The 18,530-nt window shown below is 40.4% G+C and overlaps 1 protein-coding gene across 1 annotated transcript in view; it reads left to right on the forward strand.

Moving 5' to 3' along the window:
* Window positions 1-4,811, forward strand: part of SLC6A1 (solute carrier family 6 member 1) — a 144,107-nt gene extending 139,296 nt beyond the window's left edge. The window contains exons 14-15 of the mRNA XM_063426929.1: window positions 787-954; window positions 2,510-4,811. Coding sequence (XP_063282999.1) covers window positions 787-954; window positions 2,510-2,614 — 273 coding nt within the window. The 3' untranslated portion in view covers window positions 2,615-4,811. The remainder of the gene's footprint in view (window positions 1-786; window positions 955-2,509) is intronic.
* The last annotated feature ends 13,719 nt before the right edge of the window (window positions 4,812-18,530 follow it).

Raw genomic sequence — 18,530 nt, forward strand, 5'->3', positions numbered from 1 at the left:
CAGTTCTGAAATGGTTTGACTACTGACAGTGGGAAGAGAGGTGTCAGGGCACTCCTGGGACTATAACCGCTAAAGCCATATGTGTTCCTTCATCATAAGGTGGAATACTTTCAAAGTCTTTATTTTTGGTGTATCTCATTTATAGAGGCATGGCATACACATCAAGGAGTTGCTTAAACCATTAAAGTGAGACTATTTGTTAACACAGTAATTATTTATCCATTCTCCTAATTATTTGTAACATAATTTAAACTGGTGTATCTAACAGGATAACAAAGACACAAAGACACAAGTAAAATCATAAAGTGGATGGTAACAATTTTCCTACATAAAATGTAATTTTGTTGTAGCATTCGCACAGCTCAAATATTGGAAAAGGGTAGCCAATATTTACAACATATCAGTCTAAATACAATGGATTAAAAATGAAATATTGTTGACTGTACTTTAACTCACACTTGAAACTGCTGTACTTAGAAATGCACTGATTAATGAAATGTCAACAAGCTTCCCTTAGGACTTATCCGTAGTGTAGCTTCTATTTCTGTCCCTCTTGACGTTCGTATAACTGCACTTTTCATCAATTTCTTGGTTGTTGACATTGTAACCTTTTCAGCACTAATTCATTCTGGGGCCCTTTTCACTGATAAATATTCCCATATCTCTGTAGGCATCGATAAAATCAACATTTCCCGGATCGGGTGAAAAACATGGGTATGTCCTGGCTGCCACATGGCCCAGGGTTCTTCTGTTCTAAGAATTCAAGTCCTTTTTTTCTCCTCCTAGGGTGTATTTATCTTTAGTGCTGTCCAAATGACTCCACTTACAATGGGAAGTTATGTTTTCCCATCTTGGGGACAAGGTGTTGGCTGGTTCATGGCTCTATCTTCGATGCTGCTGATTCCCGGGTACATGGTTTATTTGTTCCTATCCCTGAAAGGTTCCTTAAAACAGGTATGTACATTATTAATCAAATTGTAAATTGAGATAAAAGTAGTGTATATGATTAAAATATGTCATGCATGAATAATCATTGATCCCTCCAAGATTTATTTTATTTATTTTCTAAACTTCGATAGTCCTTTTCACATATTTGTTTTTTACTATTGTTGACACTGCTTTATTTAAAGCTGTTAAAGCAACTTCGCTGCTACATAGAAAAAGAGTGGCTTTGCAGTGTAGTGTCTCGATGGTACTGGACCATTGTAATTTCCACAGAGCTGGATTAAAGATTCTTAATATGGAGTTAGAGCTCAAATTGATATACACTACACGGGAGATACTTTTGGCAATAAGTGGTGCTGTCTGGCACTTGACACCACAAAGTATATGTGTAACAGGAGCAAAGTTATCAGAAAGATAATTAAAGGAAACGACAATAGAGCTATTGATCTATGGCCTCAACTTGGTTGGTAGATTGATATTTGCAAACAAGGGAATCAGTGGAATACTAATGAGAGGGTTTGTTGCTTGTGATGTGCCTTTCTTTCTGCTGACATTGGCACAGAGCTACCACTGCCCAAACCCTGCGCCAGATTTCCAATTAGGCAAACTAGGCACCTGCCCTGCTCAGAGCACTTATAATATGCCTTGTTGGAGCTATAGCAGGCTGATGGTGACAGATAAGCAGCAGAAGCATTGGCCAAAGTCCTTATTAGCCCACTCAGCCTCCTATGCTTGATATTATAGCTAGAGGAACAGTCACAGAGTGAAAAACACAGTGCTGTCCCAGTTTCTCCAGTGTATGTGTGTGAGGCTGGGCAGGAAGTGAAAGGGATCACTTCCCGTTTGCCCACTCACAGGAAATGCTTTGCAGTGTGAGCACGGACAGCATTGAGTGATGCACGCGGTATAATAGCTCCTGAAGTTCTATTATCAAGCTTTTAATCATCTTAATATTTAACACCCTATGTAATTCAACTCTATATAATATTAACCAATCCTTTATCCTAACTTAATTCTAACATTATTTTTAACCCTGCATGCATGTACACAGTTGCATGTACCCACAGGATCAAACACAATCCTTTACAAGCAGATACATGCACATACATTTATATACCTATGGAGACGTTAAATTTAAATATATTTTTTTTTTATGCCTGTAATATCCAGTTAATAAATACATTTAACTCTCTTTATCTAGCATTTAATTGTGGGGAGACCAGGAGGTATCTTAAAATTATGTGCCTACAGGCACCGAACATGAAAATTCAGCCTTGTGTTCACCAGTTGCCTTAAAAGCATTAAAATAGACTGCAAAATATAGTCTTGTAGGGGACAACAAGACAAAGATTAGAGAATGCACTATATGCTGAATACAGCCTTTATGTGTGTATATTTATTAAATAGGTAATGTCATAAACCTTTTCTGAAATCAAGACCACAATCCTTATATAATCTAAGCACATGATTAGCAAAATATAACTTCTCAGTTGGTGGGATAGTATATCATAATATCAGTCTTGTAATATAGGTAATGAAAAAGTGTATACCGTTTCTCTTACAGCGTCTCCAAGCCATGATTCAGCCAAGTGACGAAGGTACTTACTCGGAAAATGGACCAGAACAACTGTCGCAGAGTAACTCAGCAAGCAAAGAGGCTTATATATAAAATACTGTGTTCAAATGATTCTTTCAATACAAAAAGGTTGACATGACCACAAATTTACACCTGGAAAAAAGAATTTACCTACCTCCAGTGGCAAAAAGGGATACAACTTCACCAGTAGAGCACAAGGAAATCAACTAGGTTATTGTATTACTGTTTTGTGGGATACCGTGATCAAATGGTTTGTGTATTCAGGCAATTTAGACTGTTAATGTTTTTCAAAGAGATTTACATTTATACACAGAATACACAATTTTTAAACATATATACTTGGGATGAAGACCTGAGATTTTGTGCAGCAGATTTTAATTACTAATATATTCCGAACAGGCAGCTCCAAAAACTTTGAAGAATAACTTTCAAAGGAAAAAAAGCAAACAAATAAACAAATAATGTATCTTTTTTAACCAGTATTTTTAAATGTTGGATGAAAACGAACAGAACAAAAACATTAAAACACATATAGATTTACATTGCTACCAGAAACTGCAGTATTTTTATTTTACTTAATTTCAGTAATATTAACATTTGGATTCATTCTCATAGATATAGCTTAAATAGGTGATGGGCTAGTTTTTTTGTTTTATTTTATTATTTTTTAATCAAGAAATAGAAGCACAAATAATTTCAGGAAATGTTTAAGTGGACCAAATAAATTCAGTGTATATTGTAACAGAAAAAAAGTTGAATAAAAAACAAAAAAACAACAAAAACACACACACTAATGGACACCAGCTTAGTTTATAAATGAAACACAATTGCACAAAATGATACTAAATAAAATGCATTAACAAAGTCATGCTATGCCTGTCTGACTGTGTACAATAAGGGAGAGGAGACATTCACTTTTTTTTTTTTTTTTTTTGTATAATAAGGGCATTCTGATTCACTTGCTTATTAGCATTCTATTCTCTAGATTATATCCCCCTTAAAGCACATGATTGTTATACCCATTTGGGTGATGATAATATTAAAAAATGCAGGGGATTTCTAGATTGTTAGGGACCTCTATGCCACAAGCCACTCCTGATTCTACTGCACCTTTTAAATGGACAATATTTCATATTTTTTATCACGGTTTAGGCAAAAAGAAAAATGTGTAGGTATTTCATCTGCATTTTGACATTTATTGCTTTGCAGTGACAGGCAAAATGACAGGACTTGAGGACAATGCTGTGTTAGTATGTTATACTGTGACCAGATTGCACAAAAGGCAATCAACTACACCTCGTGCACTCCCCAACATTAAATAGCACATGTTACTTATAGCTTGTATGTGATACAGTGTTAACTGTGAATGTTAGTTTTATTTGTTATTTTTGTCCAAAGAGTAAAAAAAAAATACAAAAAATATATGTATAAGATGTTGTTGCAATAAGTAATATTCTCACAATGTCAAGCACATTATAATAGAAAATATATACAGATATTTTAATGACTTTGTATAACAGTATCGTTTAGTATATCCTGACCTGTCTTTTATTATATGTAACATATTCCAATATAATATTTTAAACGTCTATAGCTGCATTTTATGGAAAGTCAGGAAAAATGTCTTGTAAGTTTATTTTGTATATTTCATAATGTCTAACTTCATTATGTTTGTAGATATCATTCTGTACCTTAGATAAACAATTTCTGAGTTTCTAATAATTGTTTCACGTATGTATTTACGTCCAATGTTGTTCTAAAAAAAACAAAAAAACCTGAAAAAAAAAGTATTGTGTGATTGTACCCAAATTCTACATGGCCATTTGGTGCGCATTATATAAACCTTCTATACAAATATCTTATATACTTTAGCAAGATTGTGTTGTAGAAACAACTGTGTTTCAATTGTGAATAGATGTATCCTTTTTGTAGTATTTGCCCTAAGAAAAATCTGTTATATTATGATCAAATAAGCTTACTTGCAATAAGAGTTTATCGTCAAGACAAAAAATAAAATCTATCTCTATATAAAATATATGTAACATATGCATAGTCTAAATATATATATATATACAGAGCCTGATTAAAAAAAAATAGAAAAACATTATTCTTCAAAATTAGTAACTTGCGATCTGTTCTATGGACCAAATGTAATATATTTATAAGATGCATTTTAAATGTCTGTAAATGGTGTCAGACTGTACCTTAAGCACGATTGTTATGTACGCTTAAAAATGTAGAAATAAAATAAAGGATATATTACACAGTATCGACTTGTTTAGATGACTATTGACTGTTTATGTGAACTGTTTTTCACACCTATATTTTAAATATGTCAGATGTGGTGTGCATGTGCAGGTAAAGAATACTATTAATATTGATTTAATTCTAATGGTTCTGGATTCCACATGCATTTAATCAAACACCATGCGTAGGTTGTGTAAAGCTACAGGTATTATCATTCATAAGTGATTAGATGTCACATTTCGGTGAGTTCGCAAGGCTTTATATAAGATTAAACTCTTGCCTTTTTCTAAGCCCAGGTAATCAAAGCAAATTGAAAGCAAGGGTTTAATTTGTATTAAATTGCTTAAGATATCACATAACTTTTTTGTTGTATAATGTAAGAAATGTAATAAATTCAGATTTCATTTTGTTTAAAGAGATACTGTATGCACTGTAACAGTTTGATCTCTTTGAAGTGGTTATCCAGTCTGGAGATCCCTGGCACCATCCTTCCATTCGGTGTTAAACAGTTTTAATATTTTAATGTAAACAAAAATTCCTAGCAGTCCATTGCCTCTGAGCAGCTTTGAATAATGAGGAAACATTAGGTTGAGCAGCAACGGTTGGCTGTGATTGGCTGAGAATGTCAACTGAAAGCTTTCAGCCTATCACCGCACCAATTGCTGGTATGAATTGGTATGTCTAAAAAGAAAGAATGTAGTCCCTACCTTAGCAATACCTCCAGTGGGGGCAGGATGTGACTAGGGGAATTTATTGAGTGTTAAAGCGGCACTGTCATGCCGAACTTACCTTTCCTCAATCTCTTCCTCTTCTCCCCCTCTCTCGGGATCTGTTCTTCTTTTCTTCCATTCTTCTTTAGTTTTCTTTAAAATCATAAGACAAAGTAGGGACTCTGTCTTATGGAGGATTCCTCCGCTTGACCAGCTCTGACCAGCGGAGGAGCAAAGTGTGCTTCATTTCCGCTGGTCAGAGCAATTTTCCCATGATCCCTAGCTTTCCTCCCAGTTCCCACAATGCTTCCTGTCAGTATTGCCGAAAGTCCTGTCACTTAGACAGAACGCCGGCAAAACTGCCGAATTGCATCCTAACAGAATGAGAAGAGTTTCTCCATTGGTGTTAGGATGCAATTCGGTACTTTGTTCGTATCGGAATTTCATTCTAATGAATGAAACTCCGATCCTATTCATTGCTGTGGCTGCATCTTGCAGCCGCTTAGTAGATAACTCCCTAATTCCCACGGTATCAGGGAGCTATCTACTAAAAGGCTGAAAGACCTGAATTGGTCTTGAAGCCAAATGTACTAATACTAATCTTAAGAATTTATTATTATTAATAAATAATTTGCCCCTACTCGCTATACTGCGAGTAGGGGCATGTCTAGTAAGCAGTGAGCAGCCTGTGGCTGCTCACTGTAAAAAAAAAACAAAAAAACACCTAATAACACCCCCCCCCCCCCGTGCGGGGGTTAAAGATGGGATGGGGGGGACCTACTGTCCTCCCCCCCTGGCCCCCACCCCTGCGCTGTGGGTGGGGGCCCTAATAAAATAATAAGGGGGGGGGACCTACTGTCCTCCCCCCTGGCCCCCACCCCTGCGCTGTGGGTGGGGGCCCTAATAAAATAATAAGGGGGGGGGGACCTACTGTCCTCCCCCCCTGGCCCCCACCCCTGCGCTGTGGGTGGGGGCCCTAATAAAATAATAAGGGGGGGACCTACTGTCCTCCCCCCCTGGCCCCCACCCCTGCGCTGTGGGTGGGGGCCCTAATAAAATAATCAGGGGGGGGGGACCTACTGTCCTCCCCCCCTGGCCCCCACCCCTGCGCGGTGGGTGGGGGCCCTAATAAAATAATAAGGGGGGGACCTACTGTCCTCCCCCCCTGGCCCCCACCCCTGCGCGGTGGGTGGGGGCCCTAGTAAAATAATAAGGGGGGGGACCTACTGTCCTCCCCCCCTGGCCCCCAGCCCTGCGCGGTGGGTGGGGGCCCTAGTAAAATAATAAGGGGGGGGACCTACTGTCCTCCCCCCCTGGCCCCCACCCCTGCGCTGTGGGTGGGGGCCCTAATAAAATAATAGGGGGGGGGGACCTACTGTCCTCCCCCCCTGGCCCCCACCCCTGCGCTGTGGGTGGGGGCCCTAATAAAATAATAAGGGGGGGGACCTACTGTCCTCCCCCCCTGGCCCCCACCCCTGCGCTGTGGGTGGGGGCCTTAATAAAATAATAAGGGGGGGGACCCTACTGTCCTCCCCCCCCTGGCCCCCACCCCTGAGCGGTGGGTGGGGGCCCTAAATGAACCCCCCCCCATCAAGGTGACTAGGGGTCCCAAGCCCCTAGTCACCCCCCCCACCCAAAACATTCTATCCCCTACCTACCCCCCTCACCCTAAAAATAGTGAGGGGGGAATAAAATAACTAACCTGTAAAAAAAAAAAATTACACTTACCATTTGACGTCTTCTTTTTTCTAAATTCTTCTTTCTTCAGCCTCCAAAAAAGCCAAATAAAAATCCATCATACCCGTCGCACTTTAAAAAAAAAAAAAAAAAAAACGAGCGCAAAAAAAAAATTAATCCATGTTCACCCATGGAGGGCACGCCGCGTACTGAGCTCCGCAGGGCGGGGCAAGGCTTATATAGCCTTGCCCCGCCCTGCAATTAGGCTTAGAACACACTGATTGGTTGGTTTAAGCCAATCAGAGTGCTCTGTGTCATTTTACACAGCGTGGGAAAATTCAAAAGAACTTTCCCACGCTGTGTAAAATGACAGATCACTGTGATTGGATGGTTTTCAAGCCATCCAATCACAGTGCTCTGTGTCATTTTACAAGCGTGGGAAAATTCCAAAGAACCTTCCCACGCTTGTAAAATGACACAGAGCACTGTGATAGGATGGATTTCAAGCCATCCAATCACAGTGCTCTGTGTCATTTTACAAGCGTGGGAAAATTCCAAAGAACTTTCCCACGCTTGTAAAATGACACAGAGCACTGTGATAGGATGGATTTCAAGCCATCCAATCACAGTGCTCTGTGTCATTTTACAAGCGTGGGAAAATTCCAAAGAACTTTCCCAAGCTTGTAAAATTACACAGAGCACTGTCATTGGATGGCTTGAAAACCATCCTATCACAGTGCTCTGTGTCATTTTACAAGCGTGGGAAAGTTCTTTGGAATTTTCCCACGCTTGTAAAATGACACAGAGCACTCTGATTGGCTTAAACCAACCAATCAGTGTGTTCTAAGCCTAATTGCAGGGCGGGGCAAGGCTATATAAGCCTTGCCCCGCCCTGCGGAGCTCAGTACGCGGCGTGCCCTCCATGGGTGAACATGGATTAATTATTTTTTTGCGCTCGTTTTTTTTTTTTTTTTAAAGTGCGACGGGTATGATGGATTTTTATTTGGCCTTTTTGGGGGCTGAAGAAAGAAGAATTTAGAAAAAAGAAGACGTCAAATGGTAAGTTTAATTTTTTTTTTTTTACAGGTTAGTTATTTTATTCCCCCCTCACTATTTTTAGGGTGAGGGGGGTAGGTAGGGGTTAGAATGTTTTGGGGTGGGGGGGGGTGACTAGGGGCTTGGGACCCCTAGTCACCTTGATGGGGGGGGGGGTTCATTTAGGGCCCCCACCCACCGCTCAGGGGTGGGGGCCAGGGGGGAGGACAGTAGGTCCCCCCCCTTACTGTTTTATTAGGGCCCCCACCCACCGCGCAGGGGTGGGGGCCAGGGGGGAGGACAGTAGGTCCCCCCCCTATCTTTATTTAGGGCCCCCACCCACCGCTCAGGGGTGGGGGCCAGGGGGGGGAGGACAGTAGGTCCCCTCCCCTTATTATTTTATTAGGGCCCCCACCCACCGCGCAGGGGTGGGGGCCGGGGGGGAGGACAGTAGGTCCCCCCCCCTTATTATTTTATTAGGGCCCCCACCCACCGCGCAGGGGTGGGGGCGGGGGGGAGGACAGTAGGTCCCCCCCCTTATTGTTTTATTAGGGCCCCCACCCACCGCGCAGGGGTGGGGGCCGGGGGGGGGAGGACAGTAGGTCCCCCCCCCTTATTGTTTTATTAGGGCCCCCACCCACCACGCAGGAGTGGGGGCCGGGGGGAGGACAGTAGGTCCCCCCCCTTATTGTTTTACTAGGGCCCCCACCCACCGCGCAGGGGTGGGGGCCGGGGGGGAGGACAGTAGGTCCCCCCCCCTTATTATTTTATTAGTGCCCCCACCCACCGCGCAGGGGTGGGGGCCAGGGGGGAGGACAGTAGGTCCCCCCCCCCCTTATTACCATTTATGTTTTTACAGTGAGCAGCCACAGGCTGCTCACTGTTTAGTGGACATGCCCCTACTCGCGGTATAGCGAGTAGGGGCATTGGGGAGATTTTAATCTCCCTTGTGCTATTATGGGGGTCATATTGACCCCCATAGAGTGAGGGGGGGACCTGGGGGGCTTATGAAGTGGTGGGGAGCACAGCTCCCTGCCGCTTCTGTCTTTACATATTACAAGGAGGGAGCTGCACGTCGGTAGCTCCCTCCTTGTAATAAACTGATCGAACAAACGAACACTGATACTCAGTGTCAGTTTGTTCGTCTGATTTTTTCTATTCATTCATTCGTCTGTCTGATGAATGAATGAATAGGTGAAATTCCCGTTCGCATGTCCAGGTGTTTCACTGGGCATGTGCGGGAATCTCACAGTCTGTGTAGTGTGGGTAGATGACGTGTCCCATAGGGACTTCACCTACCCACACAAAGATGGCGGCGCCCTGAATAAAGATTGGGGCAGAAGATAAAGAATTAAAAATAGGTAATCTGGGGGGCTTAGGGGCATTTGGGGGTGACTAGGGGGGCAATTGGATGTAGTGGAGGCGGGAGGGGGGTTAAAAAAAAAACGGGATTCGGCATGACAGTGCCGCTTTAAACTGCTAGAAAATGGTTAAACACTGAAGAAACAGCCACAGAGAACTACAAACACTACAACCAACTAAAAAGTTGAAATAGTTATAGGCCCTTCATTAGGTTTTATATAAACTACAACATACTGATAACTGGCCAGCCATATTGCTAATTATTCACAGAAAAAAGTATGTCTTGCAGTGGAACTAAATACATTTGAGGTGACGGTGCTGTACTCAAGTATGTTATCTATCGAGATTGTTGACTTGATCGCCAGAAACCCACATGCGTATCGAATGAAGACGCTTGCTTTAGAGGTCCTACAACGTAAGTAAAGTTAACGTTGCAGTAAGGGTTTCTGGTTTGATGTGGTCTACCAAACAAGGAGTTAGGAAATGCAGGTACCTCAGTATACATGGTAAGAGATCCGGTAAATAATCTCAAATAATCTCTATGGGTAACCAACATGTGTACAACACCCGTTCACCCTAGTATGCTTATGATTAAATGCGTAGCTTGAAACATGTAAAGGCTTTTGGACCTGTCTACATCCTCTTACAGTCATTTCTCAGCCTGTAGAATTTATACTGCACCAACATATTCCAAAGTGCTTTCCAATTTTGACATATGGTTATAAAAACTCAAATAAACAACAAATTAACAAAACCGCAGAAAGCATTAAAGAAGGGCATGGCCAAATGAACTTACAATTACATTGTTTAACTTAGACCTAAGTGCCTTCATATAGGGTTTGTTTGCTGTAACATTTACAATTCTGGGCAAACTAGAACTTACTGAGCTCTCTAACTTTATTATAATTTGTAGTATTCAGTTTTAAGCTCATTTTTTTATTATGGATCAGCACGGCTTCTTTACCTGATATCGTTTACACATATAGCTTAAAATACTCCTGTTCGGAAGTTTTTTTTTTTTCCTGAATATGTTATTTAACATTAACAATACAATCATTTGTAACCTTGCTATACTGCATTTGTACTCCCTTCACAAACATCTACTGTACAGCACCATAATCTGTTTCTTGCATGTACTTATTGATTCATATACTAAGAACATCATCTGTATCGTATGTATATTTAATCTTAAGCACTGATCACCTCCTGTCTGTTATCTTTACTATTCACTTCACAAGGGTGGAGAGAACCCCTTGTTGGTGATTTGCTGCTAATTATAGATATCGAGCACTTATACTCACCAGTTTTTCCATATCCTGTTAGTTTAATTTATGTTTTCTACACTGATTCAGATGATGGGGGGATTACAAGGAACAACAAGCCCTCTAAACTCAAGACAATCAGATTCAAAACTGGATCAACATTGCCCCTAGTTTGAAAGGAACATAATCCTTTATATTAATTTTCTAAAATAAAAAAAAAATGAGCAGGCAAACAATAAAATGGCACATATCAACTTAAAAAGAAAAAACAAACAAACAGACTTTTTCACTAACCATTTTTGACTTACCGTATATACTCGAGTATAAGCCGACCCGAATATAAGCCGAGACCTCTAATTTTACCCCAAAAAACTGGGAAAACGTATTGACTCTAGTATAAGACTAGGGTGGGAAATGCAGCAGCTACTGGTAAATTTCTAAATAAAATTAGATCCTAAAAAAAATATATTAATTGAATATTTATTTACAGTGTGTGTGTATATAATGAATGCAGTGTGTATGTAAGAATGCAGTGTGTGTGTAAGAATGCAGTGTGTGTGTATGAGTGCAGTGTATGTGTATGAGTGCAGTGTATGTGTATGAGTGCAGTGTGTGTGTGTATGAGTGCAGTGTGTGTGTGTATGAGTGCAGTGTGAGTGTGTGTATGAGTGCAGTGTGTGTGTGATGCAGTGTGTGTGTGATGCAGTGTGTGTGTATGAATGCAGTGTGAGTGTGTATGAGTGCAGTGTGAGTGTGTATGAGTGCAGTGTGAGTGTGTATGAGTGCAGTGTGTGTGTGTATGAGTGCAGTGTGTGTGTGTATGAGTGCAGTGTGTGTGTGTGATGCAGTGTGTGTGTGTGTGTGATGCAGTGTGTGTGTGTGTGTGATGCAGTGTGTGTGTGTGATGCAGTGTGTGTGTGTGTGTGTGTGTGATGCAGTGTGTGTTTGTGTTGCAGAGCCTTGGTGGGGGGTGGGCATTTTTATATATTTTTTTAAATTATTATTTTAAATGTTTTATTATAATATTATTATTATTATTATTTGATATTATTTTATTTATTATTTTATTTTATTATTATTTTTTTTTCGTCCCCCCTCCCTGCTTGATACATGGCAGGGAGGGGGGCTCTCCTTCCCTGGTGGTCCAGTGGCATTGGCAGTTCAGTGGGGCGGAGGGGGGCTGGCAGAGAGCGCTTACCTCTCCTGCAGCTCCTGTCAGCTCCCTCCTCCTCCGCGCCGGTCCGTGCAGCTCCTCTGTCAGCTCACAGTGTAAGTCTCGCGAGAGCCGCACTATGACCCCGCGGCTCTCGCGAGACTTACACTGGGAGCTGACAGAGGTGCTGAACGGACCCGCGCGTAGGAGGAGGGAGCTGACAGGAGCTGCAGGAGAGGTAAGTAAATGCTCTGCAGCCCCCACAGCCCCCAGTCTGTATTATGGCAATGTAAATTGCCATAATACAGACAATTGACTCGAGTATAAGCCGAGTTGGGGTTTTTCAGCACAAATAATGTGCTGAAAAACTCGGCTTATACTCGAGTATATACGGTAGATCCCCACAGTTCAGTAATTGCATTTCTTTATCCACAGTTGAAATCAGAAACATATTAAAAAGGTAAATCTTTGCTCTTTAGCAGCCAGAGAAAATAACTTTAATTTCTCCCAAATGACTGGTGACTCAATGTCATCTATTGTGTTGTATCTGCAGCATATCATTTTATCCATTTTCGCAAACAATTTAAACCGCTTGCCTACACTGCGTCCTCTTTTTCTACTGTTGAGTCCCAGCATGATTTCTCATCGATCCCTCTTACTTTACCGAATGCTGGCAGCATTTATAAGCTTGAATTGTGGATTACTTAGCTTTACCCTGTGCAGGTAAACATCACAATTGTATTTAGCAAAACTACACACGCTGTAAAAATAGTAAAAGGAACACTTTTGTGTGAGAAATACAAAACTGTATTCCTAATTCTGTAGTGTCCCTCTGTTACCCCCTTCTGCTTTCCCCTCCCCCGTTACCAAAGTGCCTAGGCACTGATTTTGGCTCTTCTGATGTCCACCGATGGGGGAACCTAATGCACATACGTGGTTAGCCAAACACACACATTAGGCCTTCCAGCTAGGAAAGCATTGACTCCGTGCTTTCCAATGGAGATTTAGATAGCAAAGCAACGAGTGTAGATGTCCAGCATCGTTTCACAGAGTCAAACTCAGTGAAAGGCCTGAGTAAACAGCCACTAGAGGCAAGATTAACCCTGCAATGTAAATATTGCAGTTCCTCTGAAACTGCAATGTTTGCAGCTGCAGGGCTAAAATGACATGGACATTGCATCCAGACCAATTCAATGAGATAAAGTGGTCTTGGTGCCTATAGTGTCCCTTTAAGTTAACAGTAAATATATATCAGAGTTTGAAGGAATGTTTGCATAAATTAAGGATAGTAATACAACAATGGGAGTCGAAAAAATAATGGTGACTCCTGTAGATTAATCATTTGGGACATTTTCAACAGTGTTGAATCATTTGGAAATCTTGTTAAATCAAGTTTAGAAATGAGGCCAATTGTCTAACTTACTAACAAAAATTTTTGATTTGTGCTTGCTCAATTGAATTTTTCCTCTTTCATATTATGTGCACCCACACATATGTAATGTTTGCAGGACTAATAGGTATTTTTATGCACAATACATACATATAACTAATCATTTAGTATAATTAAAACATACAAAATGTGAAATTCAAAAAAGTTAATGTTTCATATTATTTCATATACTATTGTCTGCAGCTAAAGGAAAATACATAAAATAGATTTTTTATAATAATTTTTGTTGGCATGACAAGTTCCACATTACATTAGTGTTTCCAATATCATTTATGTTTTACAGCAGTTACCACATTCAAAACAGATGTCCAAATCAATATATACATAACATATAATGTAAATATAATATATACAAATATATTTAATATATACATAACATATAATGTAAATATAATATATACAAATATGTTTAAATATTTTTTTATTTTTTTACAATTTTTAGTAAGGTGCGGAGTATTTTCAGATCCTGGTGATCTCCTAATAGAAGGGTTAGCAGATATTAAAATCACTGGCATACACCTGCAGTTAGACTTTACTGCATTAAAACTCCAGTGCGGTCACAGAACATGTCACAGAGCTGTCCCTCCTCTAATGACATACAGTAACTAGATGCTGGTTTTCAGTTTCAGTGTCAAGAAGAGTCTTTGGAGTGTGAACAGAAAACAATGGGTTACTTAGGGCAGCACTGGAACCCCACAATGTCAGACAATGTGGTAGCTTGACTTAACACCGAAGTATGGCACATGTGCGAGAGTATACTGCGGATTCTCCTTAGAAACTGCTTTTTGTCCCCCCTACAGCTTTCACTGGTGACGGCTGGGGAGAATAACCAACTTGACAAAAGTTAGCTTTGCCTATTGTCAAGCAGAGGAAAAATACTGAGACAAAACTTTGTGTAGGGATTTAGAAAAATACCCTTCTCTGTCTCATTAGAGATTTTCCTTTTTTAAAAACAAGAAACAAGTGGAGAGGGATCTGAAGCATGTATTCAGATGGAGGCAACCACTGCGATTAGGATCATTCCAAATAAATATCGACCACAAACATTAGAACTCACTGTGGATTTGGACGGCAGGTTTAAGACTATTTAGGCTGCAAGCACTTTTGTGTTAAATAGGTCTTTATTAAAGGAGAAAGTGTCATCCTTGTCCTACGCAAAGGATGTCAATTATGCAATAATAAAGTATTTGTGTGGTTGATACAATTCACTCTTTACAATATTTCCATACTTAAACACCTCAGGGTTCAGTGCACTTTGAGGGCTTTTTTGCTCACTTTCCCTTGTTTGGTTTAACGATGTCACCATGTTATTAGATATCGCTGTTCGCTATCGATGTTTTGAGGTCTTTAAAAGTTTGTATGTCCTCAACCTCCTCCATCCATCTGCAGAAGGATGGTGTAGCACTGAGAGTTTGAGGCTCTAAGTCACTGTGGTGAAGTAAATAGGTTGCCGGGTCCACTGGGGAGGTTCATTTGACAGTCTGCTTAGCAAACCACTCACTGCCTCACAGACTTGCCGGGGCCGCTCACATGACCACCAGATGTGAAGACATGTTCCTCTTGCCCCCTTGCAGTGCCAACACCTGTCCGCCATCTTGAGTCTTTTGAAGAAGGAAATTGGAACTAAAGTTGGTACCGTTTGGAATATGAACAGCAGTTTAACACCTTTATGCGGCCCACCCAGGAGATGTATAAAGTGTTCTATTGTCTAATTTCCTCGGTCACTTTCTGGTCACTTTTCTTCAGTTGAAAGTTCACAGGGTCCTTCGTGAGCCACACCTCCAAATGTGTTGCACCATCAGAAGGGGAATCTGCGTGTAAGGGATATGTGTTGTGTCAAGCTGATAGAGATCCAGGATCTCTGACTTTGAGTAGTTTATTTGCAGGTTCGAAATTGAACCATAGGACTTGAATTCTTTAATTTTTGCCCTTAGGAATGTAGTCAAGTCTGTTACAATGAAGAGCAGGTTGTCTGCATATGCCATGATCTTATGCTGGCTCTTGCATTATGGGAATCCACTACTGTGGGCGTTCCTTCTTATCCTGTTCAGGAATGAACAAAAGGTCGAGCGACATTGCAAAAAGGAGGGGGGACAAGGGACGTCCCTGCCACGTGCCATTGTGTATCGTGAATTGAACTGATAGGGCACCATTTTTCAAAATTTTGCCTTTGGGTTTAAATATAGTGCAGAAACCCATGAACGGAACTTAGAACATATATAGATCTCCTGTAGGACGCTGTGCAGCAGCCCCCAGTCCACCGTTTCAAATTATTTTCCCATCTGTAGCCAACCCATGTAAATCAATTTACAACTTTTTTGACATGCGTTTTTCTGGATTTTTGTTTTTGTTTTCTGTCTCTCACTGTTAAAATACACCTACCATTAAAATTATAGAGTGATCATTTCTTTGTCAGTGGACAAACGTTCAAAATCAGCAGGGGATTGAATACTTTTTTCTCTCACTGTATTATCACAATTTGTGTATGTGGCGCCCTGCACTGTGTATAAGTGGTCATTTTTAGCTTAAAGAAGCAAGGTGGTTTGTTAGTTTAGGAGTCACCTAAGAGGTCTTGCCTTGATGTGGCAGACGGCTTTACACTATAATGGCTACTGGAATGCTACTAAAAACACTCCAGTTATTTACATAGGGATTTGGAATAGTGTGCAAGTAATATTTTTCTTTTTTTGTTATTGTATGTATTGGGGCTGATGTGTACTATTGTCATTGCTGCTGCCCAAGAGAAGTGGGAGTTTCAGTGCAGGGCTTTATTTTACATATTATATTTTATATAATAATAAAAAAATAAAAATAAAATTATATATATATATATATATATATATATATATATATATACACATATATCATGTGTTTGCTTGATTCCATTACTAAAGCCACATTGTTTTTAATTTGGTCTTTTTATATTAGTTTCAAATAGTTTATGCTGAGAAGTGCATTTAAAATGTAAAACTATAACATTTCTTTGCATACGTTACATTTATCTATTTAGTTTTTTGTATCGGATTATAGTTCCTTCCTGTCATAATCCAAAAATTGGTTTGATCCCGTACATTTCATCACTCAATACAAAACCAATTCTTTTTTTGATTTGTCAAATATATAATGTGAAAATCATCTAACAAGAGGGTAAAGAATGAAGCACAGCACCGAATCTCGACCTCTTAAAATGTACACCCTCCTCTTTTCAAGATCTGCGGTTGTTACCCACCTCCACACTTAAAGAAAGGTTTTCCAAGGTTTGTGTTCGTAAAAACGCTGGAAAAAAGAAAAGCAAGCAGACATTAGCCTAAGGTACACCTTGTTTTTTGAAAGAACAAAATGCATTTGGCTTTCAATAAAATGTAGAGGCGTGCTGAGCTTCAAAACCATTTTTTCATGCTCCGGGTCAAACTAACTGTGATCAAAAGCATAGTTTTAAAAAATAAATAAATACAATATTGCCTAGCTTAGTCAAATGTCTTTCTTACCCGCAGAATTTTCCAGATGCTAAATTTGTTTTTAAAATAGTCTTGTGGGGTTTATTGTTGTTTTCCGAACAGTACGATTTGTGTGTTACTTTAATCAAAATATAAGTGGCTATATGAATTAAAATATACGGCATTTCGGTGAGTATTTTTAGTGGAAATGGAAGCTTTAAAAGAACAAATTAATAAGGTTGTTTGTAGTTTGCTTAGTATTGCAATAAAAAGAAACCAGGCTTGTCGTTCCCTCTGCTCCTTTGCAAGTCTATACTCATCAGCAAAACAAATTATTTACAAGAGCTCAGTTCAGTCCATATTATACTCACATACTGTAAATATTTTACATATAAAATGTTTATATTCCGTAGGCATTTTAGGAATCACATAAAAATATCCATAAGTAGAGTATTAACCCTTTTTATGTACGTTCCATAGGCTCTAACATGTACATTTGCCACTATTTTTCTGCCCGTATCCTTTATTAGGCACAGGAGACTGAATTACCTCATCATATTCCCAATTGTTCTGCAAAGGTTGCCTAAATAAATACAAAGTATTCTATACTGCTCATTTTTAGACTAAGTAGCAATCTATATGAAAAATTACTGTTTCACCCATATTTGCCAGCAAGAACAGGAACAAAGGGATTTACTTGCAACTGACAAATGTCAGTATAGTTAGTACCTGTCTATAGCATTCAATGACAGTAACAAATAATGTGAAAAATAATTACTGACACTTTTATGTAAATATATATAGAAGAAAACAATAAATTTAATGTCTAGAGGGGCGTGTCCTGGAAGCCGAGCGCACCGGCCGCATGTGCTAGGAGCTCCGCTCAAGTCGGCTTCAAAAGAGCAATTAACCCGGCAATAACGGCGAAATCAAGCGCCCACCGCAGTCATGTCACAGCCTAAAAGTAAGCAGACGACGGAAAAGGCTGAAAAAGACAATTTCTTTGCGGCAAGAGCCGGTCACGGCAAGCCCAAGATGGCGCCGACAGTGACCAAGAGGCTATTACACATACCCTGGTAGGGGAACCCCCACTCACCCACAGCATGATGAAAGACTTGCTGGAGGAAATGTCTGACAAACTCCTCCAGAAGCTAGACACCGAGCTGAAAGACCTCAAGAAAGAGGTACAAGACCTGGGACACAGGACATTCCATGTAGAAAACAAAATGGAGGACATCTCAGAAGCCCATAATGCTCTGGCGGACAAAGTGGAGGGGCTAGCTGCACAGGTACTGGCGCAAGACACCAAGATAGCAGACATGGAAGACCGCGCCCGCAGGAACAATCTGAGAATCAGAGGAATTCCTGAGACGATAGGCACTGCTGACCTTACCGCACACACCACGGGCTTACTACGACACCTGGCTCCTGATTTGCCCGCAGATGTGGTCCTCCTGGACAGGATCCATCGCACAGCGAGGCCTACATTCCTGCCACCAGATACCCCACGAGATGTACTCGTGAGACTCCACTACTTCCACGCCAAGGAGGCTATCTTGGCGGCAAACAGAGCTGGAAAAACATTACCTGCTGAATACAAGAACCATACAATTTTTGCAGATATTTCAGCCTATACTCTAAAAAGAAGGAGAGAT

Source organism: Pelobates fuscus, chromosome 7 (assembly GCF_036172605.1).
Source record: "Pelobates fuscus isolate aPelFus1 chromosome 7, aPelFus1.pri, whole genome shotgun sequence".
NCBI classification, from domain to species: domain Eukaryota; kingdom Metazoa; phylum Chordata; class Amphibia; order Anura; family Pelobatidae; genus Pelobates; species Pelobates fuscus.